The sequence below is a fragment of the Papaver somniferum genome, chromosome 7 (genome assembly GCF_003573695.1).
Source record: "Papaver somniferum cultivar HN1 chromosome 7, ASM357369v1, whole genome shotgun sequence".
NCBI lineage: Eukaryota > Viridiplantae > Streptophyta > Magnoliopsida > Ranunculales > Papaveraceae > Papaver > Papaver somniferum.
Window position 1 is genome coordinate 72093715 of NC_039364.1, and position 27346 is coordinate 72121060.

The 27346-nt window shown below is 36.9% G+C and overlaps 2 protein-coding genes and 1 non-coding gene across 3 annotated transcripts; 2 read left to right on the plus strand and 1 right to left on the minus strand.

Annotated features, from left to right (window-relative positions):
* Window positions 1-11323: 11323 nt before the first annotated feature.
* Window positions 11324-11405, plus strand: TRNAS-GCU. The gene has a single exon. It is a non-coding gene; the product is annotated as a tRNA-Ser (tRNA).
* Window positions 11406-11547: 142 nt separating this feature from the next.
* Window positions 11548-14465, plus strand: LOC113292732 (pentatricopeptide repeat-containing protein At3g53360, mitochondrial-like). The gene is made up of 2 exons (XM_026541605.1): window positions 11548-13939; window positions 14119-14465. The coding sequence occupies exon 1, from the start codon at window positions 11548-11550 to the stop codon at window positions 13810-13812; it is 2265 nt and encodes a 754-aa protein (XP_026397390.1). The 3' UTR covers window positions 13813-13939; window positions 14119-14465.
* Window positions 14466-15185: 720 nt separating this feature from the next.
* Window positions 15186-22242, minus strand: LOC113297594 (protein transport protein SEC23-like). Its single transcript, XM_026546120.1, has 12 exons — window positions 21289-22242; window positions 20887-21060; window positions 20158-20319; window positions 19495-19637; window positions 18975-19050; window positions 18663-18838; window positions 18487-18568; window positions 18310-18387; window positions 17631-17792; window positions 17276-17539; window positions 16022-16126; window positions 15186-15485 (listed from the first exon to the last, which is right to left on the minus strand). The coding sequence occupies exons 1-12, from the start codon at window positions 22009-22011 to the stop codon at window positions 15339-15341; spliced, it is 2292 nt and encodes a 763-aa protein (XP_026401905.1). The 5' UTR covers window positions 22012-22242; the 3' UTR covers window positions 15186-15338.
* Window positions 22243-27346: the final 5104 nt, after the last annotated feature.

Genomic DNA, 27346 nt, shown 5'->3' on the forward strand with positions numbered 1-27346 from the left:
CTGATGTGATTTCATGAAGCTTCATCGACGGGACTTCTCTACGTTACAAATCACTGCACGGCTGAGGAACTTCCTCTCTTCACCACAATGAAGACCGGTGATGTCGTCTTCCACAACAACGTCGAATCCAGAGAACTTCGGATGATCAATACGCCTTCATCTTTGGAATGCTCAATCCACCAACTAGTTCGTGAAGGTAAAGGCTCACTGGATGGAGGAGCAAAGATTATGCTGATAATCATGGTTCTAGTCTTTTCGGTCTCTGGAACAACTTCAACCACGGTATCAGCATCGACAATAATCTCTAGAGGAACACCATACATGATCTCAGCATCAACAAGGATCTCTGGAGTGTAATCACTCGAGATCTTAGCATCAACAACGGTCTCACGAGCAACATCCGCATGACAGGGCTTCATCAACTAACCATTCTCTGAAGTGTTACGCATGAAGCAGACTTCTCCAAGAACTAATGCTTCATATCAAGATGTGCAGAAATGATAACATGTTCACATGAAAGTCTTTCCGAAACTTGCACAACTGGCGGGCACAATCCCAAGCCTTCTACAAGATGTTCTCATCAGCTCTACAAATGGGATACAACATACTTCAGCCCATGGGTTTACAAAAACGTACCAATGGGTGAGGAACGGGACAATACTTCCTTAACGAAAGATGTTCGTATATGTCTCTTCTACAACATACCAAAATGGAGCATCAATCGGACATACGAGCTAAAAGATATGGCCTTTACTGTCAGGTCTACGAAATATGAAAAAATTGTATGGGATTACAAATGTGCACGCTTCGTTGGCTGATCTCTGCAACTCCAAATTGAGTGATTCTTGTCTCATGTGATAACTCATTCTCTTAGCTTCAAAAGTTTGGGTCAAGCACTGAATTCCGACATCGTATGAGGTTTCTACAGCTTTCAGAGCATACAACATGCAAGCAGCAATGCTTAGACGGGATTCATAACTTCCACAGTCGATCGGTGTCCACCACGTCTTCCCACTAAGTCCTTCATCAAGGTATATCCAACTTTGACTATCTAGGTCTTTACATCAATTTCTCTATTTGGGTCCTCTATCTAGGTCTTGCCAGAAGAAAGGAAAACGAAAAATGGGAGATTTCTCTACCTGGGTTCTCTACTGGGGACTGACGGTCCACTGATCATGGCGATTAGTTTCACAGTCCAAGACCCGTGGCACCAGACTCTCATGTGCTGATCACTCATCATAAAAGGAATGCTACCACCGGGATATGAAACCATGGTCATTACATCATTCCCTCTCGAGAGCAACCTCAGTTATGGTCCCGTGACCAGGGTTTCAGAAGCGATTTGTGCTGATCACTCAACCTCCATCTTGGCAAAAATTCTTGATTTGTGCAAAACTCGTGAGTTCTCCATAACTTGGTGGATTCACCAAATAATATTATAAAATAAGGAGAGATGTGTGGAACCGGGCCACCCAGCCGGCCGGCCATGCCCAAACCGGTCCCACACCTCACAATCCTTAGCTTTTATAATTATTATTCCCAAAACTCCTTGTTTCAACAAAAACTCATGTATTCTCCATATCTTCAAGGACTCTCCATAACTTCAAGGATTCATGAAAAATAATAATAAAATAGGGAAAGGTGTGCGGGACCGGGCAACATGGCTGGCCGGCTATGCCCTAGCCGTGGTCGGTCCCACACCTTGCAATCCCTAATTTATCATAATTATTATTTTCCTCAATTCATGAAACTCCTGGGTTTGAACAAAATTCGTGATTTCTCCATATTTTCTCAAATATTGCTCGAATCACAAAAAACCAAAATCCAACATGGTCACACGGCCGGCTAGCCTCTCACCGCAATTTTAAATATTAAAATATTTTTATTTTAATATTTTTAAAATATTGATGAATTGAGCATACATGCTCATTCCACCAAAAAATCGAGAATTCTCAGTCAAGATGAAACTCTTCTGAAAATTCACGATATTGCTCAAATGCGCATCAGAAAATACTGAAACTCTCAGTATGGAGACACGGACATCATGCAACACGTGCATGCCTCCACAACCAACCAGGTCGTTCCTAGGGATTGCACGAAACCGGTCCCACACGTTTTCGCAATTCTGACCTAATTTACTCAATTGCTCATACTGGGCCCGAAATCTCTCCAACCAACTGGAGAATCCTCCAAACGACCAAGAACTGGTCACGTGACCACCTAGATCCGGTCCCATGCCCTCTTGGTCGGTCCTCATCTCTCATACCTAGGTTTTACACCTAATGCTGAACCCAACAATATTTTCAGTAAATGGTGAATCCACCATTTATTCATGATTTCTCACCAACTCTCTGAGAATCCTGGTGCGTGCTCACTCGAGCACTAGGCACCACATGAACACTCCTCATCCCATGTGGTCGGTCCCTCTTGATTCATGATCAATTTTCAGCAATTCTCCAATTGATGGAGGATTGACCAAAAAATTAGGGTTTTCGAATGAACGCTCTGTGAAACCATCATTTTGGGCACTCTTCGAACACTAATAAAATTTATGTTGATTCACTAATCAACATCAATATTTTAATTGATATTTTACTGGGTCACTAATTGGCTGAATCGAGCAACACTTGCTCGATTGCCCGAATATAATCAATATTCGGCAATTCATCGATAATTTGTCGAATTGAGCAATACTTGCTCAGTTGCACGTCAGATTATTAAAATCATTAATTTGGTGAATTGAGCAATACTTGCTCAGTTGCCCATCAAACTCTTAATATTCAGTAATTTACAGAATTGAGCAATACTTACTCAGTTGCTCATTAAATTCTTGTAATTCGCAGAATTGATCAATACTTGCTCAATCGTTCAACTAGTCAGTAATTCATCAATGAATCAACAATACTACAATACTGACGTCCCTTCAAAGAACTACGTGTTCGATCTACGAATCGCTGAGCATTCACCATTCATGCTCGATTCACCAAAACTTAGACTCATTGTCTAATCAGTCAACAATTGACTAATTAAAACACGTCTACCATGTAGACTCCACGACTTGTGAGACATCAATCATGTCACAAATGGGGGGATATCACTTAGGGTTTTGGTCTGGCGGTCTATGGCACGTGGATTCATCCACAACGAGAAATGTGTGTAAGTCGTGTAAACAGTTGAAGGAGTTAGTAAAGTAGTGGTTGCACGATCAGAAGTCTCCACACGACGTGGAACTGACTTTACCACGATCTCCCACTTTCCCACTCTTTCACTCAAGAAACCGTCACACTTACAGGGATCAAGGTGTTCACCACTCTAACAATATAAATAAGTCTTTGAATCCATGATTGAAGGACAAGATTCGAACTCTCGAACATACGTCTGACAAGAATTACAACATCAGTAATCATCCACACGGAATTTATCGAGTAACTACTCTCAAGAATTCATCAATCACCCAGAGCTTATTCGAACTCAACAGTTCACCAATATTGCAGAAACCTTCAACACACCCACAATCCTCGATCATCACTGATCCCACACAATTCTCAGCTTCCCTCCTACAGATCAACCCATCTCCCTCTTTGCGACCGGATTGACTCTGGAACGACCATTGTCTTGGTTTAGGCCGGAGTCATACAGATTGATTTCCCGAATTTAAGCACCCCCTTTGCAGCGGTGCATCTGTGTGAGGATTAACATTTTGCCCGGCTGAGGAGTCTCGACAGCACGCTCGTCTCTTCACTTCCCAAAAAACCGGCGATCCGTTTTTCCCCATCCACACCATAAATCCCACATTTAAAATTATGCATCCAAACCCACTATTAGTTTAAAAAAAAAAAAGCATTGTTACCTTAATTTGGAAGCTAATAGCCTTGTTTGAAAACTATAAAAAGGGACTTCTTGCAATACCACATGTTCATCCCGTTATACGAGTGCGTGTAGTAAAGTTACATATAGGATTCACCCATTCTCCTTTGTCTAGTTATATCAACCTAAACTTTGATTACTGAAATAACCAATATTTAGATTTGCAATCAATCAATATAGATCTCGAAGAGAAACTATAAGGTGATGCCGATCTCACGCAACTATACAATCAAGTCTATCAAAGATAAACACGATTCCAGTTGGATCCCAGCCGATCAAGGTTTGTGCACACAATTCACAAGATACGAAAACTAATAAGAAAAACTTCGTCGTCTTCAGATATTTGTTTGTCTTTAATAATAAGCTGCACAACACAACTTGAATCCTCTTGTGATTAATCACACACAGAACGGAGTTGTTAACAATGGATTATCACAAGATGTCTTTGGATCCGAAAATGGTTCAAAAGATCTCGTCGATACTTTGATCTAGTTTAAGTGAGCCTTATATCGGAAGAGAAGGTTCTCAAGAATAAATAAACTAGGTGCAATCAAAGTTTCAACAACTGTTAGTCAATCAAATCAATAATCAAATAAAATAACAATACAATTATCTAGTTTCCCAGCAATGGTATTCGTAGAGATTCTTGATCCCACAGAAGTCTTTAAACGAGTGGTCGTAAGAGATTTCGCCTAATTAGGGTACTTTCCTCTCCGGATAGACGGCTCCACCAGAAATAACAAGAATGAAGTTTGCCTAGCTCTTAGGATAGCTTGTAAGAAATGCAAACTCAAGTATTTATATACCAAGGTTGTTTACACAACAAGAAAATTCCAAAACGAAAAATATTCTCAGGATATTAACATTAAAGTACCTAATTTCGTTTTTCATATTTCCAATTAATTACCAAACCATATTTCCGAAAACTCTTAGAAAACTTCTATTCTTAGACTAGCACATTAACTAGTAATATTTTCCAGAGGATGTGCTTTAATTGCTGGTAATTAAAACATATATTATGAAAATCATAATTAAATGTTGATGGGATCACCTTGAGTATGGGATCACCTTGAGTATCGAGGAATATCTTTGAACAATTAATGATAAGAGTTATGTACATGTTCGAATATGTCGATATCTGGAAGTTTCTCAGCAAACCCTAATTTCAAGCTTCACATAAAACATAAAGATATATGTGAATATCGGAAAAATCGGTTTTGCTCCATGGGATCGGTTGTACCAAACTCACAATGTAAGTTGTGATCGGTTATACCATGTTTCCCAAACTAGGTTGTGACCGGTTACACCTTGCTTCCCAGAAATAGCTTGTGATTGGTTACACATTACTTTACGAGTTAGCTTGTGATCTGTTACACCTTAGTTTCCAAAGAAACTTGTGACCCGATTACAACTAACTTCCAAAATTAGCTTGTGATCGGTTACACCTTGCTTCCAAAAGGTAGCTTGTGACCGATTACAACTAACTTCCCAATATAGCTTGTGACCGGTTACACCATGCTTTACAAAGTAGTTTGTGACCGATTAAAACATGCTACACAATATAGGCTATGACCGGTTATACCTCAAATCTAAAAAAGTTAAGATAGGTTCTACCTTGTCATTTTATATTGGTCATTCGAAATATATTCAATAAAGAACCTGACCAATCATGATTTCTTTTCGATTATGAAACAAGTTCATATATGTACTTCCTTTAAACAAATGTTATAAAACATTGTTTCCTAGGGTGAAATCATACATATATCTTACTCATAATCAAGTAACTAAATACAAATATTATGTTGATGTCGTATTTACGAAGTTCCAAAAGATAGGCGTTTATACTTCGTAATTCAATAAGTTACTTGACACTTTGATCATAATGATATGACCAAGTCTAACCATTGGAGTATTATACATATACAACTTCGCATGTTATGTTTTCAATACAATACGACTTGAACGATGCGTTAGGAATGGAAACAAGTCAAGTCAGTATTACTAACCTCAAGTGTAAGGATGATGTATTCGTTGTAGTCTTTACTTATTCTCATTCTTCATGTCATCGAAGTAATACTTGTACGTCTCAACATTCCTAGACTTTCTAGTCTAACCTAAACGAAGTTGACTTTGGTATTTAATCAAGCGACTCTAGATGAGTTTTGATACTAAAAATATGATAACCAAACTTGACATACCAACGCTTGGTGGGTTCAACCGAGCTATGCTCTAACACTTTTCTTAGAAGTTTCATACCTTATTTTCATCCACACTGATTTTTAACATGCATATAGATTTTATTTGACTATGATGATTTGATAATCTAAAAGTAAAATATTAATCGTCTGGTTGGAGGTCCGGTAACGATAATTGTTAATACCCGAATATTTGTGATCCTAATCATAGGTCACTAACCTCCTAAGAAAGCCCAACCCCACAAGGGGATGGGAACTTGCGGACTCGGGCCGGCCCAAGCAAGGGTGTTCAAGGGTAGAAGAGAGAGAAAAAGGAGTAAGAGGATCTTGACTTGAAGAGTCAAGCATGGCTTAAACGAAGGGAAATGGCAATAGAGGAATAAGGGAAGTAGGAGCATATGTCATTATAAGGTAAGATATAGAGGAATATAAATAGATAAGAAATACTACCTTGTGAGTCATCTTCTGGTATTTTCTCCTCTTAGTAACTTGGATGTACTTTATTGTTATTTAGACCAGGTCCTCTTGCTACTTTTTACCTGAAAAATAGTTGTCGATTTCACTAGGAACTTGGTTTCTTTTCCTGCAAAATGCACCCAGGATATGACCGACCGGAAGATTATACCTAAAGCGCCAAGGTGCAAGCCATAAATCCCCGACCCGCCATTCTGATGTTAGTAACCGGACCGTAATGCTTCTCTTCTAGCTCCGCAAATGCACGTCCATTTTCCTTTGCAAGTATGCTTAGCAAGCATGATGTGGATACCATACCATTCCAACTTAACCTTGTTCTGTGAAGGGTATAAAGCCATGAAGGCTAATGCCAATGTACTATTGCATGCATCACTGGATTCTGAGTTGTACATGCTTTGGAATCGCACATGGGCCATTGTAAGCCTAATTTCACGCTTCTTTACTTAGCTTACGCATTGCTGAAAGCACGCACTGATCTCGGCCATGTCAATGGTGTGCATCACTCAACCTCATGTCGTACTAGCCTAGCATCATCTTTGTGTTTCCAATGGCTTATGAAAGATTCCCTAACTTTCATATCTACTTAGCTTGCTTTTCATGGCCATGCACAATGCGCCATTAGTGCATGCCTACGTCAAACGCCTTGATAGGAAGTATCATCACCCAAGGAATGGGATGTAATAACTTGCCTCATCTAGTATGGAAAAAATCATCTCTTGCATCACCTTGCCGAGCCAGATGATATGAGTTACCGCAGTATCGCAATCACCTCGTAATTAGATGATATGAGCGACAACATGTTGGACCATCAATGTTGCAACCCACTGCGGATGCGCACTCACCCTAAATAGAAGGTATCAATCACTGGCGTAGTTCATCCTCGTCGGGACAAGCAACTAAATCCAACTCGATTTGCAAGGCTAAAGCCAAGCAATAGGCCTAGTCCAAATAGGCCATTAAGTATTTGGCAGATGATGCACAAGAGATATGCTTATCCTCTGGGATATGGAAAACATATAGTTTCGAATATATATTCTTATTTTGTACTTTTTTCACAAATATGGATCGGAGAACACCTAACGGTAAAAACCTAATTATTCTAACCTTGAAGTTTCTTCAACCTTATAAACAACTAAATAAACTCTGGTTTGGCATCTTGATTTTTCCTTTTCAAGTGGTTGTAGAATAGAGAAAGTGATAGACATTTCTAAAATTTATTTTTGTTAGTATGTTACAGTCAAGGTTGCAAAAGAAGTCGTAAATTTTAACTAGGATTGATATTTAAAAATAATTAATTTTCATGTTACTTGGATTTATGGCTTCTTTTGGGAACAAATCATTTTTGTTACAGTCAAAACAATAGCGAAAGGTATCATTTAGTTCTACATCTACACTTGTATGCTTTCATTTGTTTTATTTATGATGTTAGATCTTGGTCTTCTTTCACTTCATGTACATATTAGTAAATTGCTAAAGATAATGTTAAGATCAATTGTGTACAATAATAATATGTGATCGGCAACGATACTTTAGGCATAAGCTACTGCCTTCTGAATTCGATGATCATAGATCATAGCTTTTATTGGCGCAATCATCTTTTTCAGTTATTTGAATGTTCATTGTATCGTATGTTTTACAAGTCATATGAAAGGTTGATCCTAAAGCGTGTAAATGAAGAATCCAGATGTTATTTGAAATCCAAGTCTTATGAAAAAGACTAGGAAAGAAGATAGTTTTACATTTGTAGTTGAATTCATAAATCAGATGATAGTTTCTCAGATTGTAATCGTTGCCATTTAGATTTAGATCATGAAGTTAAAATCACCAGGATTACAAGTTGGAAGGGAACAAAACATAAAAATATGCATTTATTGTATATCTTTAGAATTTTCGAATTTGGTAATCCCTTGTTGTCCAAACAAGCCTTGGTCATTATAAAAAGTAGAGCTTGTATTCTTACAAACTCATCCCTTGAACATGCTACTTTTTGGTGTGGGGTGCCCACTAAAACTAAAGTTGAACCTTGATATCACCTAGTTTATTTATATATGATCCTTGTCTTCTAATATAAGGTCACTCGAACTAGTTTTAGGATCAATAATTTCATATCTTCTTTATTGCATCTAGATCTGAAGATATGACTTTTGATCATCCATTATTAACGAACTTCGTTCTGTATGTAACCAATCTTTATTGAAATCAAGTTGTTTGTGCAGGTATATTGCTTTGTCTATATAACTGAAGTAAATACATTGTACATTAATCAACACTTGGTTTGGTCCCATAGATTGGTTCAGTTTCGAACTTACGCTATATACCAAGTGTACATCTTGTTTAAGTAATCTCCTTGACAAATTCGTGTTTGTATCATATTACACAAGGTATGCCTTAAATAGGTTGATATCGAAGAGATTTTGGTGTGCTTTGTACCTTCGTCATTTCAACAACATTTTGAATTGAAGATAACACTGGACTCATATGCCTCACTAAAACTTTGACAAGGAAAATCCAATGGAGAAAAAAGAAACCTTGACTAAGAAAAAATAATACAATACGTTCAAATCAAACGTAAATCCTGCAAACTTACTCCCGCTGAAGTAAAACAGCTAATGGTGCGAAAATTATATTGCTTTTAGAAAACTAATTTACTATAACATTATATAAAGGATTGCCTACCAAATATTACACCTGGTACACAACCAACATTGCACATCTCATAACTGGATCAATCATCTGTTGCACACCAGTTTTCGATTGTTGTTTTAACTTCAGGCATAACAATGCAAAAGTCTTTTTGTAAGCCTTAATGGCAATTCTAGACCATAGAAAAATAGGCATGTAGATGACAGATAAATCATCTCACACTCTAAGGGATCATAATAATGGTGTATTTTTGCAGTAAATTAAATATCATGAGTATCAAAATTAAATACTCTAGTCTACAAAGATAGGTCTTAAATATGCTAGCATGTTCTCGAAGTTTAAGTAGGGAAAAAATATTATCATTTTCAATGAGATCTCCCGGTTTTGTTCAAGTGTGAATTTTAGTGTTATAATAGGATTCTTCAAGACCTACGAACCTAAAGATGATATCATCAATTAATCAGGATTTTGATCTTGTAGTAAAAAAAGTTTAACACACAAAAGATTATTCGCAAACTTCTCATATCCGAAGTGGTGTTTATGGTCAAGTTTCAATCCTGACTTACAAAGAAAATGAGCCTCAATTTGTAGCCAAGACAAGAGAAGGTAGTAAAGATGAATTAATATTAGAGGAGTAATGGAGTGCATGTTCATTGTTAAAGGTATTAATTACACTAGTTGTGGGGTATACAAATTAGTAGAGAATGCAGAAGGATAAAGAATGAGATGTAAATGACAATGAGCAAATACCAACCTTTGAGACAAAACTTGCTTGAATGTAAATGACAATGAGCAACTCTTTGCTAAAATCCTTAAATGCAAATATTTTCCTAACTCAAATACTTTAGAGCATCTATTTTTTGAAATTCTAAGTCAGTATGGAACCTCGCACCTTTCTCTTGGGGAGTTAATAGTAATTCAGGGCTTTTGTCTTTCAAAGAACATTATAATCAATGGCAAGTAGGAGGGGAAAATCTGAATGAAACGTGTGCAACTAAATGTTGGTTCATATGGAAGGAAAAGTGCAATAGGATCTTTGAAGAAAAAGCTACTTCTTCTCTATAGCTTTCAATTCCAATCCAAAGACATATGAACTATTGAGGCACGTCTAGAAGAAATATGAACTAGCAAACTAGTTGTACAAACTCAGTGGCATATCAAAATGTCCCTTGGAAATTACTTGAATCTCAGTACAACAAGATTAATTATGATACATCTTGGGTTTCAGTCGTTGATAATGTTGGATATGGACTAATTCTGAGGAATGGTGCAAGTGATGGAAGAGCAGTTAAATCTGGAATACTCAAAGCTTCGTGTCCTGAAAAATACGAAGTTATAGCTCTTCTACAAGGTGCCAAATGGGTCAAAGACGAAGGTATATCAAGTTTCTGGTTAGAGGGGGACTGCGAAAGAATGGTTAACTTCATTCAAGGAAGGAATTTTATGATGGACTGGAGAAATCAGAGGATTGTAAAAGAGGCGACAAAGATATTGGAAGATTGCAATAATTTTTTGGGTTTTAATTTTATCCACAGAACTGGCAATTCAGTGGCTGACAAATTAACGGTGGAGGCTAGGATATCTTCAATTTTTAGTGTTTGGAAAGAAGATATGCCTGCCTTCTTAGATAATTTTATTAGGTTGGGTAAAAGGAGTAATTTTAAAGAAGATCAAAATAGTAGTATGATCAATGTAATAGGTAGAAATGCAGGTTTGTTGTCTAATGATCATAACAGGGAATGTCCTGAGGTGATACTTGATAACATCCTACCTTCTTTTATGTTTTCATTGTGTGTGTTTTTTCTGTTGTTTGTGTTGCGTTTTTTCTGGGTAACATATTTCATCTTTACTATTAAAAAAAAAACAACTAGAAAAACCGAAAAATATAATAACTAGACAATCTAATAAAAGTTAACCATGTTTGGTAAGTTAATAGTGATGCTAGTACGACATTTGGGCAAATTTTTGGCTGCCAGAGTAAGAGAAAGCACAATTGTTCCGATTCTACTTGATGATAATGATAATAAGCCAACAATGGCTAACCAATTGATAGATAGCATGGGAAACATGAATCCGAAGGTCGATCCATTAAAACGATAGCATTAAGTATAATTAAAGAAATGACAAGAACACAAGCAAAACTGGTCGCTTTGGCCGAGTGGTTAAGGCGTGTGCCTGCTAAGTACATGGGGTTTCCCCGCGAGAGTTCGAATCTCTCAGGCGACGTGCTGTTTTTATCTATATTTTTTGCTTTTGTTTGCATTGCTTTCTTAATTTACAAGTTACGACTACTGGCCTACTTGCAGATGAATTTTTACTTCCCTCCAAATTCAACTTCTCTCTCACTTTTTTGATCCCCGAATTGAAAATGATTAAAAACTTGAAACCCCAACGGCTACTTAGCGCAAATTACCGCCAACTACAAACACCAGCAACTGAAATATCCAGCTTCGAAACTGAAATATCAAGCAACGATTACATTTGTTCATTATGTAGACAAAACCTGTTTAGAGAAGCTATACATGCTTTTGATTTTATTCAAAGTAAGACTCGTTTTCATTTGAATCCAACTACTTACACTCATTTAATTTCAGCTTGTTCTTCCCTTCGGTTGTTAAAGTTTGGTCGTATAGTTCACCATCATATGGTGAAATCAAATTTTCAACCGGATATTATTTTACAGAATCATGTACTTAATATGTATGGAAAATGTGGGTCACCAGAAGATGCTAGAAACGTGTTTGATAAAATGGTTGCTAGAAATCTTGTTTCCTGGACTTCAATAATTGCTGGGTATTCGCAAAATCGTCGAGAAATTGAAGCAATTGATTTGTATTTTCATATGCGTCGTTCTGGTATTTTGCCTGATCATTTCACTTTTGGAAATATGTTGAGAGTGTGTTCGGGTCTTAATGATATTGAATTAGGAAGACAGTTTCATGCCGCAGTTATCAAATCAGAATACGGTTTGGAACGTATTGCACAGAATGCACTTGTTGCAATGTATACCAAGTTTAATCGGATTGATGATGCATTGGTTTTGTTTGATAGAATTTCTGAAAAAGATACAGTTTTGTGGGGTTCAATGGTAGGAGGATTAGCTCAGCAGGGTTGTCCGGTTGAAGCTCTGCAACTTTTCAAGGAAATGCTATCCGTGGATGGTCTCTTCCCTAATGAGTTTATATTTAGTAGTGCTTTCAGTGCCTGTAGTAGTCTTTTCCAATTGGAATATGGTAAACAGCTACACTCATTAAGTATAAAATTTGGGCTCGGTGGAGATGTTTTTGCTGGCTGTTCACTTAGCAACTTTTATGCAAAGTGTGGTAGTTTATATTCTGCGAAAATGGCCTTCATTCAGATACAAAATCCTGATTTAGTTGCTTGGAATGCAATTACTGCTGGGTTTGCTTACAGTGGTGATGTTAATGAAGCCATGGAATGCTTTTCTCGGATGAGACATTCAGGATTCATCCCTAATGAGATAACCATCTTAGGTTTGCTCACCAGTCCTTCTACACTTACTCAAGGCCAACAGGTTCATTGTTATGTTATTAAGACGGGTTTTAATCTGGACGTTCGAATATGTAACACTCTCCTTACAATGTATGCGAAGTGTTCGGATCTCTCCAAAGTTTTCCATTTATTGGAAGAAATGAAGAATGCCGTAGATTTAGTTTCCTGGAATGCAGTTCTTACAGCTTGTCTACAGCACAACCAGGTGAATGATGTTTTTCGATTATTAAAGTTTATGCATAGTTCTCAATACAAACCCGACGAAATCACTGTGTGTATTGTTTTGGGTGCTTGTTCGAGTTTAGCATCTCTAAAGATGGGAAGTCAAGTTCATGTTTATGTCATGAAATCTGGACTAGAAACCGAGATTTTGGTTGCGAATGGCTTAATTGATATGTATACAAAATGTGGTGCACTTGAAAGTGCTAGAAATCTCTTTGAAGCAATGAGAAGCCCCGATGTTGTTTCTTGGAGTAGTTTGATTGTTGCTTATGCGCAGTTTGGTTATGGTGATGAAGCTCTGGAACTCTTTGCAACTATGAGAAGCTTAGGCACTAAACCAAACCATGTAACTTATGTAGGGGTTCTTTCTGCTTGTAGTCGTGTTGGATATATAGAAGAAGCTTTCCATCATTATAGAACCATGGAGGCTGACTATGGGATCACTCCAACTAAAGAACATTGCTCGTGTATAGTAGACTTACTTGCTCGTTCTGGACGGTTAGAAGAGGCAGAGAAATTTATTAATCAAATGCAATTTCATCCTGATAGTATCATATGGAAAACCTTACTTGCAGCTTGTGCAACTCAAAAGAATGTAAAAATCGGAAAGAGAGCTGCGGATGGTATTTTGAAATTGGATCCATCAAGTTCAGCTGCTCATGTATTACTTTGTAACATATATGCATCAACTGGTAGTTGGGAAGATGTTGCTACAATGAGAACATTGATGCGAAGTAGAAATGTCAGAAAGGTTCCTGGGATAAGCTGGATAGAACTTCGGGACCAGGTGCATGCTTTTATGGTAGAAGATAGATCGCATCCAAAAATCAGTGAGATATATATGGTTCTAGGAGAACTACAGCTGCATATGTTTGAAGCTGGTTATGTTCCAAACTAAAGATTATCTTCAAATGAATCACTGGATAAACAGAAACAAGCTGTTCAAACTCTGAAGTAGCTATGTCGACCGTGTGGATAATAATATCAGGACTAGTTTAGCCCACCTTCGGCTTACATTGAGTGAGGTAGGATTGGTCTTTATAGGTCTTTGTTTCTTCAAGCGTTAATTGTTTCTTTCTTTCAGGATTTGTTTCTCATGGACAGAGGCAAACAAAACTGAATGTGGTAGCTAGGCGAAGCAAAATATTATGGCATGACGGATAAGCTTCACTCTGACATCAGATCATTCACTATTTGTCAACAGATGATTTAGTTCACGGAAGGAATAATTTATGCTGCTAAATCAAAGTGTTGCAACAACATGGAGCGATTGGAAAGTTGGGGAGAGGAGGCTAGGATTAGAAAGTGATGAAAAGTACTCTGCCAGTAGGTATCCGGGAAGTGTTCAAGCGGGAGCCAAGGTCACAAATGATAAGACGAGATATATATGAGATCACAGCATCCAGGACGGAAAAGCACGGTATCCAAAAACCCAAATGATTTCAGTCAGTGGACAGAGGATCAGATGGGTCTGCTGTTATTTCTACGTGTTTATACTTGCATATAGAATCATAGATCGTTCTGAATAAAAGAAATGAATTTTTGATACAATTTATCTGTTATGCAACTGCAACTGATTCCACTATGCTAGATTACCGTTGATCCATTATGAGTTCCTCGAACTCATAATCAGAACAAAATTAACGTGTACGTGGATTTTCGTCATCCTTTCTTGCTTCTGCAACAGTAAAAATGATCTCACTGGATCCATTAACACATGTACTTGGTAGTACTACTAGTGTCGAGTTTGTATGCTATTGTACTTGTATGTAAACAACTTCAAAAGAGCATTTTCCGACGCTGCTACATACCTCACACCACCTTTTGCCCCCCTCCATTTTCCCCATCACCTGTCTAAACCCCGGATCTCTAAATAACCTTTGGGGGTATAAAGCATTTTGTTGGTCGATAAAGAAATTTAACTTTAAGCATGACGTCGTAAGATTCAGATCCACTGTTGGACAGAAACAAAATGTGGAAATTCCCGAGGAACCCGTATAAAAAGCTAGTGAAGATATCTTTATTTTCCTTTGCCAATAGGATGTCCTTTTGTACAAGGACAAAATATACGGAAATGATATATCCCGCGGGTTGTCCCGACAAGCAGGTAGAGTGGAGTGGGTCCCACTGCAAAACTTTCCTGCCTGGGATGGGTCCCACCCCTGCAAAACCGCCGGGTTACGGAGTGACCGCCTACTCTCCCTGTCGGGAGAACCCACGGGATGTGTATCATTCCCCCAGAACATATTAAAAATGTGACTACCATAAAGCTCACACAAGCTAAAAGATAATAATCATAAATACACTCTCAAACACTGTACAAAAATAAGATGACGCGGTAAGAGAGAAAAAAATATTACAAAATTGGAAGAACTGCCATGGACAGCACCTACTGAAGAAGAATAATACAAAAGCTTATATTTTCTACTGTTGAACAGCTAGCCTTTGAAGATGGTCCAAGAAAACCTCAAAACTAACATCATCCGTGAAGATAACATCCCCTCCTGGCAAAGGATTAGCAGTTGAGTTGTATGTTGCTGAAGGATTCAATTTTGCCAGCAAAAAGCGAGCCTGCATTTCGACAATATCATAACCATTGATAAATAAATAACAAACTAGCAAAATCCGTGTAACACATGCTATGCCGAATGAATCACTAAAAGCTTCAAACATACTCTATGGTGAAACATAAAAGAACATCCGTGGTCCTTCACCAGAATACCATGGTCTGGTACCATTTGTTTTCCAAGTAGCATAAATTGGAAAGTAGAATCAACATTTCTATGCTCGTGAATTGAAATGAATCCTCGATAATGAACAACACAGAACAGAAACCAATTACAATGACGATGTCAAGTTGTGATTCGGTTGAGTTCTTGGTTACCAAGGTGTCTATTGATACCCCTTCCCTAGCAACAAACCTAACCTCCTCATCGTGTGGTGGAACACTTTTGACTAGACTTTGTGGGGTGTTCCATTCACTACTTGTCACCAGTCAATGACCCAACATACTCTCTCTAATTTCATTTTCTTTAATCACTTCCTGCTAAAGGTTTTCACAACATGATGGCATGAAGAGAATATAGGACTCCGAACTACATTGTTACCTGAGAACCGTGCTGATCACAAACAACTAAGCGAGGAACCGGGAATCGCTCCTTAATAGTTGCATTGGCATCATCATGAGGAGCTTTCAGCCACTGAGCAAATACCTAGAACAGGAAAACCAAATTTAAAATTATTGTAGTAGTATCAAGTACCATCCCAAACCCAAATTCACCTGAAGACACCAGACAGCTATCTTTTTACAAGTGCCACTTATCCACGGCCAATCAAGAAACAAGAATTCAGCTAACCTTAAGTAATCATGTCTGTAATCGAAGTAAAATCACCGATCACCAAAAACTATGCAAAATGGCCATTTCTGTAGTTCCCGGAGACTAGGATAGTGACATTCGTATTACAACTTGCCTTTAAGATATCATATCTCATAAAATTAACTATCGTAGAAACTGAAACTAGGGTTAGAGAGAACGGGAGTTGTAAAGCTAAACGAAGATTGAATACATCGTTTCAAGAACTCAGGAGTGATACCAACTTACTCTTTAAAAGAGTAGCCTGGTTCTACCCCTCGAGGGATGTGATCCTAAGCATGGAAATAAACAAGGCGGTGGGTCCTCCTACATATAACACACAGGATGAATAGTGGCACCTAGGGCTGCCCATGGTTCGTTTTCAACCCGGACCGAATCTGGTCCAAACAGAAAAAAAAAAAAAAACCAAAAACCTAAACAAAAAATGACCTCAAGAGTTAGCACAAAAACAACCAATAAAACCCAAAATAATATGTAACCAACTTTCCAACATAATATAATATATATAAGAATATAAACTTCAATGAGTATACCCCATAAATAGAGAAAATCTAATTAAAAATATACAAGCTAGTATTGAATCATATAAATATAAATCATTTTTTTGAATAAGATGATTTTGTTTGCTTATAATCAATTGAACTTAAAAATTAAATGTTGAATTCTAATTTAACAACAAAACTATTAAAAAAATCAAAAAAAAAAAAAACAGAAAACGGTGGGGACGGTTTTGGTTTTAATGTTGTAAACGGAACATGGTCTGGGTTTGGTTTTTGTTTTTTCTCAAGAGATATTGGTTTGGTTCTTGGGTTTGGTACAAAACCAAGCCAGACCGAACCATGGGCAGCCCTAGGTAGCACTGGCACCCGCTGCTTTTCTAAGAAGTAGTGTCTAGCATTTCTCAAATTTTAAAATCTAATTAAAAATGGTGAAAGGGCAAAGGTTACAGTAAACCATTATAAGTTACTGGTATAGATAGTAAAGAACCTCATGCTCCTGTTGATGTTGATATCCAGCCTTCCGCCACATAGCAACGGTTGCTCCATGAAATATGACTACTGTAAAATAGGAATCCAGAAGTAGGATCCTATCAGCTGCAATAGCAGCCACATCGAGGAGAGCTGGCTCCGGGCCCGATTGAAATGAGTAAGATATCAACGAAGGTTGAATCATGACGACTGAATTGGACACATTCTCCCTGTTTAAAATCATTCTGAAGTATGCAGTTTCATCTGGACTGTTGTTAAAGACCTGTAGGAAAGGGACAGCGATAGTTGAATAGAAATTGTGTAAATAGTATGTCATACATCTCTGGAAAACCAAAGAGCTATAGTAAGCGTACCTGGACAAACTGAGAACGTCGCAAATGAAAAATGAACTGCGGAAATATTGAAAACCGCGGAGATAAGCTGAAGGAAGAAGGAGAATCTTTCTGGTAATCACCAAATCGAGAACATAAGCGTATCAATGATCTGTCAAGCCATCTGATAGGATCAAATTCAACCTGTGAAGCAATCATACCGACTTAGTAACCTATAAATCGGATAATGTTAAAAAACTAATTCGAGTTAATAAAAAAACAATCAACATGGAAATCTCAGGCCACTTAAGTATCAAAATTGCAGGTTTTGCTCAATGAGCAATACGAGCATTTCTGGAGCTGGTCATAGTTTCCTCGTAACAAGATATCGGAAAGTACCCTTTCCTGCTCCAGAACAGTTAGTGGATTCTTTTGCTATCTCCAAATCTAGAGCCTTGAGATCAATCTGTAAGCTCGAGACATACTCTTTCTCCACTTATCACTTAATAGTCCCAGTTACCTAAATAACGGGTATTGATCGATTTTTCTTTTTCTATTGTACACCATATAAAATTTCTTATTACTCAACATAAATAAACAAATTGAGCAACTGGATTCTTATGAGCTCCTGACGACAATTGCAACAAATCAAAGCATAAAGTACAATTTCATGCATCGTTCAACGACCAAGAGGTATCTCTGTAATTGTTTAGTTGTATACCTCGGTTTCCATCTTGAAAGAAACAAGTCGCGCCATGACTACAGCAGCTGCTTCTTGGTCAAAACCAGAGATTAAGTCCTACATCAGAACCCTTAGTTGCTTACTGGATTCCTTGCATCACACGAATTGAAGTAATCATCCTTTAAAAATACTAAAAAAGCAAGAGGCGATTCTTACCTGTAAGCTGCCAGTTCCAGTAACCCATCTTCTAGAAAGTGTTGTAGCACGAAGTCTCATTTGTCCATTACTATGCTGATAACTGTAGCAAGATATAAAAAAAAGAGCCAAACACACTACATCAGCCATGGAAATCTTATTGTCTAAATACCAAGAGAAATAGGCTAGAAACATACTAAGTCAGAAACTGGAAATAGAATTGATTGGTCGTAGGTTGACCAATAGCTTCTGGGATATCCTTTTTCACAATATCAAAAATCAAACATAGAGATGTGGCTTTGTCAAGGCCACACATTTTCCAAGCACTTGTATTCCCCTGGCCAATGACTGTTTCGGAGCTCAAAGGAGTTTTCTGCATAATTCAGCAACCACAGGTCATTCAAAAAACGAACTCAACCGAAGCAGCAACCAGTTAGATATGTTACGCAAGGTTCGTCCACGGAGGGTGAGTCAGGGCCTAAGATCAGGCCGAAAGGTGTACTATATACCTTTTCGAGAGATGCACAAGGACCAATAATACCCTGTACTTTGACATCCTTGGAGCAGTTGACCTCAAATGTTCCACTACAAAGTACACATCACCAGAACATAATTAAGAAACAACGTTCACCACATCCATTGCATATATAGCAACATAATATAAATGACCTTCATCAAATACAAATAGGCGCCCTCCTGTTGCCAAGAGGCATGCATCATTCCTAAGCTCAATTTAAATGAATGCAGCCCTGCACAACTAAGAAACTAAACTGCTAAGTTCCATTATATGCTCAAAAGGTAGCATTTAATTTTAGTTAATCCGTTCGTTACCGTTAAAGTGGCTCGAACACAATCCTTAAATTCTATGAGTTATAACCATCTCTCATGGCACTTAAGTCGCTATTTTTCTTTCATAAATTGCTTCAGTTAACAGCACAGGTTAGTGGTTTAATTGTCCCAGCTACGTGGAAATATGAATTAAAAAAAAGAACTCCAATGAGAAACTCGAACTGCATAAAGCAGACTCACCTAGAGGAAAGACCGAGGTCATAATCACCCGACTGGAACACCTGCTTCAGAGAGTCTTTGAAAACAGAATGGCCAAAACTTTCGGCCAGAACAACAAGTCCTCCAGTTCTTTCAACTGCAACTTTAAGTTCTGCTACACCCACCTGGGAGCAGCATTCGATTGAAAGACCAACATGTTTGATACAAACACTAAGCTTAATAAACAAAAACCATAAGGCTAAAAAACGGCCACTTAGCTATCACCATGTCATGGAAACTACACCTTTTCACCAGAGTTCACTTATAAAATCAATAAATGACAACTAAACCATCCACTGGGGCAACAATATAAAGATTACGCATGACATACTAATTTTGAGTAAAGAGTAACATCAAGACCATTAAGAACATATGGAACTACAAAGTACCAAGACGCACCCTTTAGAAATAACTAAGGCGAAATACATGATGTTTCAAGTTCATTGTGGTAACATCATTATCATTATCCATAATGTTTCTTTTGGAGAGCTATAAAATTTACAACATCAAACCAAGTAAGAACACATGTAGATACAATGAAAAACTAGGTCTATATCTCTTCCTGTGATGAATCTAACACGGTCATAATGTTTCAAGTTCTTCACAATACCATATTCAATCAAGATATGGAGAAAGGAGATGTACCTGGTCAAGAGCACAAGCAAACAAATCCAATACATGTCCTTGAATCACCAACTGCTTTGCGAGCCCCTCATAGAATTTAACAGCTTTAAGATAGTAGGGGGCAGAATCTTTATCAATGTCCTTGTGACAACGAATAGGTTCAGATAAAGTCTTCGATACAATCTGCATTCATTAGATAAGTAATCTCAATGTTAATCGACCTCCAATGAATTAACCATGGCCTGATAAATAGATTAATGGCCAAATATTGAAACACTTAACAAATAAGTCAAATTCAGCAATAAGGAGGTATAGGACAAATGGATATCAAGTTACAGGAGGTTTGCCAATCCACCAGCACTTTGACATCTTAATTTTTAACCCTTGCTCGTCTTTAGTTGAAAATTAATGCTAAGGGATGTGTTAATTCCTGAACAATCAATTGGAAGTTTAACCATTAGTCCTTTCTATAAGTTTTTCAGTTTTCTACACAGTCTAACCCTAGATGATGCGGGGCTTGGAAACCACATCTGCGTGAATAACTTCATTGGATGTTCAATACTTTCATCCTGATGTTCCCTCAAATCACTAAATAAAAAAGATTTAGTTTACCCATATCAGTTTGTTATCTATAAATTAAACAATCTATATTGTGATAGTATAAATTAAACAATCTATATTGTGATAGAATAGTATTAGAAGAAAAGAAAAGGTAGACTCAATAAAAATTACTGATCTAAAGAAACTTACAGCTCCTGTTCCTTCAGTAGCTGGTCCACCCACAAATGCCATAATTCTCGCTCCAGAACCAGGAACACAAGCTCCTAACAGACTCGCAGCTACACTTAGGGCTGTGCTTGTGCACCTTGTTGCTCGCTGATCTGGATTTACAGGCCAAGGATCTTTCTGAAGCTCCTCTAATACCTGATTCAAAATCAAAGCGGACAAAAAAATGAATCACTAACCAAACTTGCGAGCTCTGGTTTCATATAACACTACATGTCAATATCGTTCATTAGTTAAAAAAATAAAACATGTCTGGAAACTAATTATCCCTAGTGCAAAATTGAGACATTTAATGAGCTACTTAAAGTTCCATCAGATATTCAAATAAAAATGACACACTTTAGGGGTTCAGAGTAAGGAACTAACAGAATTCAAAGCAAATTCGCATTCTGAAGCAGGCAATAAGAACCTGGCAATACTTTCTGCAGAAAGTCCATCTCTAGCACCAGCAATAACACCAGTAGTTGGTTTGGGCTTCTTAGCGAAGAAATTCATTTGCTCTAAAATCTGTTCTTTAGTATAATCTTTAGAACCTCTAAACACATAAGACTTAGGGATCTGCCCGAATCCTAACTCATGAACATAAACATAACTCCCAAAAGTAATCAAACCAACAAGTGAATTATCGGGTAATAAATCTATAGCTTGTGATAAAGCAGATTTCAGAAACCCTAGTTCCTCTTCAATCATACAAGTATCAACAACGAATAAAAAAACAGGAGGAATCGAAGATTTCTCAGAAGGTGATTCATATTCAATAGTTGTATATTGTGGGAATAGTTCAGCAGGTAAATTATCTTCAGATAATGAATCATAACCAGGTGGAAAATGATTTCTTTGGAAACAAAAAGGACAAATCCAGATTTTAGCAGTATAATCGACCATTGAGAATGGGTTTAATACTGATCTACAAGTACGACAACGTAGAGGTGAATAAGGAAGAACTGGTATATTTGGGAATGATTTTAGTGGTGTGTAAATTGTTGAAACTGGAATCACACATGTTGTTAATTCTTGTTTTGACCCTGGTATTACATTCCATGGCATTCTTACACCATCTTGTGCTTCTAGATCAAGAAATTCACCCATCGATTATGATGATGATGACGATAACGATCAGAGAGATCAATAGTTAACGATAATAATTCGAGTTTGTCGGGAAACTTTTCGAGGGTTTGAGAATCGGGAAAAGTTCTAGATTTATTTTTCTTATATGTGCGAAAATTTTGATGAGATTGAGGAGGAATACTTCTGCACTGCAATTCGAATTCTGATTGCCGAGTCGTGGAAGGGGAGAGAGAGAGAGTAGCGAGTGAAATCAGTTCGAGGTACTTGAATATTTGTCCCTACTTTTGATGGTCTATACAAATATCCTTAGTGAAAATTATTGGGAGACCCATTTTCCCAGATTTTTCTACTGTCCAACTCACGGACAGAAAAGTTCAGGCGCACCCATTTTCCCGTCAAAAATTCGTAGCAGACCCATAATTTATGAAATTCTGCTTCTCAATTTTTAAAAGGCCAAACTACTCTTTTCTTCGAGCGACGAACAGAGAGAAGCGAGAAGAAAACAATGGTGAACTCCGATTCTTCGTTTTTAACATTTGGATTTTTCCCTTTGTCAAATCTTTTCCCAAATCCTTTTCTGAATAATCTTCTCAACAAAACTAGGCTTTCTGTTTCAAAATCTGCGGTTTAAATCTGGGGATTTTGGGTTTCTGTTGTCTTTGATTATTCGAGAAGTAAAAAGAAATTAAAATTGAAGTTGAAAAGGGTAAGAAGTGTGTTGCAGTATTTCGATATCAACTGAATTGGAAATTTTCATACCTTATTTGTCTCCATGTTTTTGATCTCAATCGGAAATTAATGATTAGATTTGAATTAAAGATGTTATGCATAATGTCTTATGCATAACATCAGTTTTGTTTAGATGCATAAAACATTATGTATTATTTTGTTTTAGCTGCATAATGTCTTATGCATTACTTTTTCACTTTTCTGGTTATGCATCAGTTTATTTTAGATGCATAATACATTATGCATTATTTCGTTTTAGCTGCATAATGTCTTATGCATTACTTTTTTTCACTTTTCTGGTTATGCATCAGTTTTTTTTAGATGCATAAGACATTATGCGTAATTTTGTTTTAGCTGCATAATGTCTTATGCATTACTTTTCTCACTTTTCTGGTTATGCATCAGTTTTTTTTAGATGCATAAGACATTATGCATTATTTTGTTTTAGCTGCATATTGTCTTATGCATTACTTTTTTCACTTTTCTGATTTATGGATTTTTATGCACGTGCATAACGTCTTCTGCATCATTTTGTTTAGTGCATAAGACATTATGCCATTATTATTTCTGCATAAAACATTATGCATTATTTTTGTTTTAGCTGCATAATGTCTTATGCATTACTTTTTTCATTTTTCTGGTTATGCATCAGTTTTGTTTAGATGCATAAGACATTATGCATTATTTCGTTTTAGCTGCATGATGTCTTATGCATTACTTTTTTTCACTTTTCTGGTTATGCATCAGTTCTTTTTAGATGCATAAGACATTATGCATTATTTTGTTTTAGCTGCATAATGTCTTATGCATTACTTTACTCACTTTTTCTGGTTGTGCATCAGTTTTTTTAGATGCATAAGACATTATGCATTATTTTGTTTTAGCTGCATATTGTCTTATGCATTACTTTTTTCACTTTTCTGATTTATGGATTTTTATGCACGTGCATAATGTCTTCTGCATCATTTTGTTTAGTGCATAAGACAATATAAGGGAAAATTTAGCTGCATAACTTTTTTTCTGTTTCTTCTACTTGATTTTTTATTCTTCGTCTGTTTCATCCATTTTTGTTGAAATGTATTCTAGGGTTTAGTCAAAAATGATTTACTTCTTTGAATCATCGATTTTAAATGATTTATTTCTTTAAATGATGGAGACAAAATCTTTGCAGATCCGTTACAGAGATTAATGGAGGAATGGGGAAAGAAACCGGCGAAGAAGAAAAAAAATTATGCCCAAAAACGATGAAGGGTAATAGAGTCTTTCAGTACGTTTTAAATATTTTTAAATAATTATGGGTGCGATTGTATCAGAAATTAATTGTGGGCCTGGCGGTAAGAATTTTTTTTTTGGGCCTGCGCCTAAGTTCCCCCTATCCTTATCACACAATAAATATGTTCATCTTCATCCCTAAGCCCATCAAGGGTCCAATAAGGTTTTTATTTCTTCCAAATTTGTCCTCTTATCTATTGTTTTTATCTATCCCTACTTACTTCTTCTTCTTCTTCTTCATTTAGCAGCGAACCCTCCATTGTTCCACCACCATCGGCAGCATCTCCATCGTCACCACCACCACCATCTCCATCTCCGTCACCACCAGCAGCGAACCCTCCATTGCTCCACCACCACCATAATTACCACCACCATCTCCTTAATCACGATCTACATCTCCATCTTTCCAGATCGAAAATTACTTTCTCCTTCTCTTCTTAGAACAACCATCGCCACCATCACCACCATCTTCGTTGTTTTTCCTGCTTTTTTCGCCGCTGTTACAATCGAAATATCGATTGAGAGCAAGATTTTCGATTGAGAGATATTTCAATCGAAATATCGATTGAAATTTATTTTAGGTTTCATTTTAGGTTTCAGAGGTTTTTCAAAATTGATTTTGTGTTGATTTCAGTTAGGAAGAACACAGATGATTGTGGATCTAAGATGATTCATGAAGGAGATGTCGCTGTTGTGTATCAATTCAGCTTGATTTCATGACCTTGTGCTGAAGTTGAGAATGAAGCAGAAATGGTGATTTAGTGAAATTAGGATTTGATTTTGTGATTTTGAAGAAATTGAAGCTAGGGTTTGAGCTGATGGTGGTTCAGATGGTTTGAATTGGTGTTGAAGCTTCAGAGCAGACAATGGTGGTGCTGCTATGGATTATAGATGGTGTTTGATGGTTTTGTTGGTGGATCTGAAACTGCATCTGGTGGAAAAATGGGTCTGTGTTTTAGCATATATGAATTGCTGCTAATATATGCCATAATGGATTGGAGATAAATAGATGTATGTTAGGGTGCAGTTGATCACAAGATGATGTTGGTGGCTACTGCAATGAAGGAGATGAAAATGTTGTTGTTTATGAAGCTACAAGTGATGATCAATTTTTGTTTTTTATATGTTTTTATGGGATCAGTTCCTGTTGTTGACCCAATTTTTTATTGGATCAATTATGGTTGTTGATCCATCTATGGGATCAACTCCTGTTGTTGACCCAATTTTTATTGGATCAATTATGGTTGTTGATCCATCTATATGGATCAACTCCTGTTGTTGACCCAATTTTGTATGGGATCAACTATTGTTGTTGATCCTTTGAACTCCTATTGTTGACGATATTTTCTTGGATAAGTATAATCATGCTTGTAGTTTAAATCATGTATTTCTTCCAATGTTGAACTTGTGGCGCAATGGTAGCATGACTGACTTCATGTCAGATGATGCGTGTTCGACTCACGCCAAGTTCACTCCATTTTACATGGATCAACTTTCATTGTTGATCCAATTTTAGTGGATCAAAAACCATTGTTGATCCACTAAATTGGATCAACTTCTACTGTTGATCCTTTTTTTGGATCAACTATCGTTGTTGATCCCCTAAACTAGATGAACTTCTACTGTTGGTTCTATTTGTATTTGGATCAACTACTGTTGTTGATACAAAAATATATGAACCAGTGGCAGCGGCGGTGACGGTGGCGGTGGTGGCGGCGGTGACGAACTAGTAGTGGTGGCGGCAATAGACTAGTGGTGGTGGAGGACTGGTGGTGGTGTAATGGTGGTGCTTAAGGAGTGGTGGTGAATGTTAGTGGTGGTGGCGGTTGGTAGGTGGTGGTTGTTGAACGGTGGTGGTCGAATGGTAGTTGAATGTTGGCGGTGGTGGTGCCACTAGTGGTGGTGAAGTGGTAGAGGAAAAAATTTGTTCCATTTTGAAATAAAGAAAAATATTACATGGGTGAGGGTATTAAGGTAACGTAATATTAAATGGATAAGTTTATAAAAAAGTAGGGACATATTTATTGTTGAATAAAGATATATTTATTGGGTATCAAAAGTAGGGACATATAATTAATATAACCAATCAGTTTACTGCTTATTGGGTTTTTGTTTGTTGAATCCTTGGGCTAATGGGCTAAGGTTAAAGAGCGATATACTTAGAAATATTTTTTGGGACCATGGTTTTTTGAGGGGACAATGTAAGCCATCCTTATCCAAATATTTATATTAATATCAAAATTATCCTCCATAATTAAGTTTGTGTAATAATTAGCTAATGTAATTGTTAGTTAGTGTAATGATGAGTTAAATGATTATGTTAAGCTAATTAATGATCAGTGTAAAATTAAATCAATAATCTTTTTAGTTAAGTTATTGAGAGAGAAGAAGAATGGGAATATAAGAGTTTTGTAAAAGCTCAATACTTTTCTTCTTTTTTATTAATCTGAATCTTCAAATTACCCGGGCATACTTCAAATTTAGTTTTTTGTTGCTTGAATTGGCCAAAAAAATTTGAAAATGAAAAATTTTATAGCTTGATTTGGGGTTAGTCAAACACGTTCGGCTACAAGATTTGAAGAACAGATAGCCGAACTTATCCGCAAATATAGTCCGGCTAATGTTTATGAAGGCATAGGTAGTCGAACTTAGTTTTAATGGATTTTTTGATTTCAAAGAAAAGTTCGGTTAGGAGAAAAAAAAAATCGACGTACCCGAACTCAATAAATAGGTTTTCAAAGAAAAATCTAGTTAGGAGAGAAAAATTGTGAAGTAACCGAACTCAATATCTAGGATTTCAGGAAAAGTTCAGTTAGGAGGAAAACAGTTGTGACGTAACCGAACTTTTATCTGAAAATTAGGCTAGGAAATTAAAAAAAAAAAAATTGCGAAATAGCCAAATTGTTCTTCATGTTCTTCATTTCCAGCAGGTTCATCTAGTTCGACAAAGTTGTTTCACAAAATTCCTAGTCGAACTTCTCTCTGCAACTTCAATTTTTATGATTACTACTCCCTCAATTTATCAATCACAAATGTATCGAAAAGACATGTATTAGTTGGAAAGTACCTTTAATATACAAATTTCTAAAATCTGGATTTAAAACGATTATGAAACTAGAAGAGAAAACAAAAGGATGAGAGAAGAGTTTAAAATGAAATTTGGTTAGTACCACTAATTGTGTTTTTATGTTTATGAAATAGAGTTTTAATTAAGTTAATAGGTTTAGGAGGGAGGTTATTACGGTAGTCATAATTTAAACAATGATAAAGGATAAGTTAGTCATTTTCTAACTTTAGCACACCCCTTATAAGTGTAGGGAAGGTGGCCTAAGAGCATCCACAATGGACGAGCATA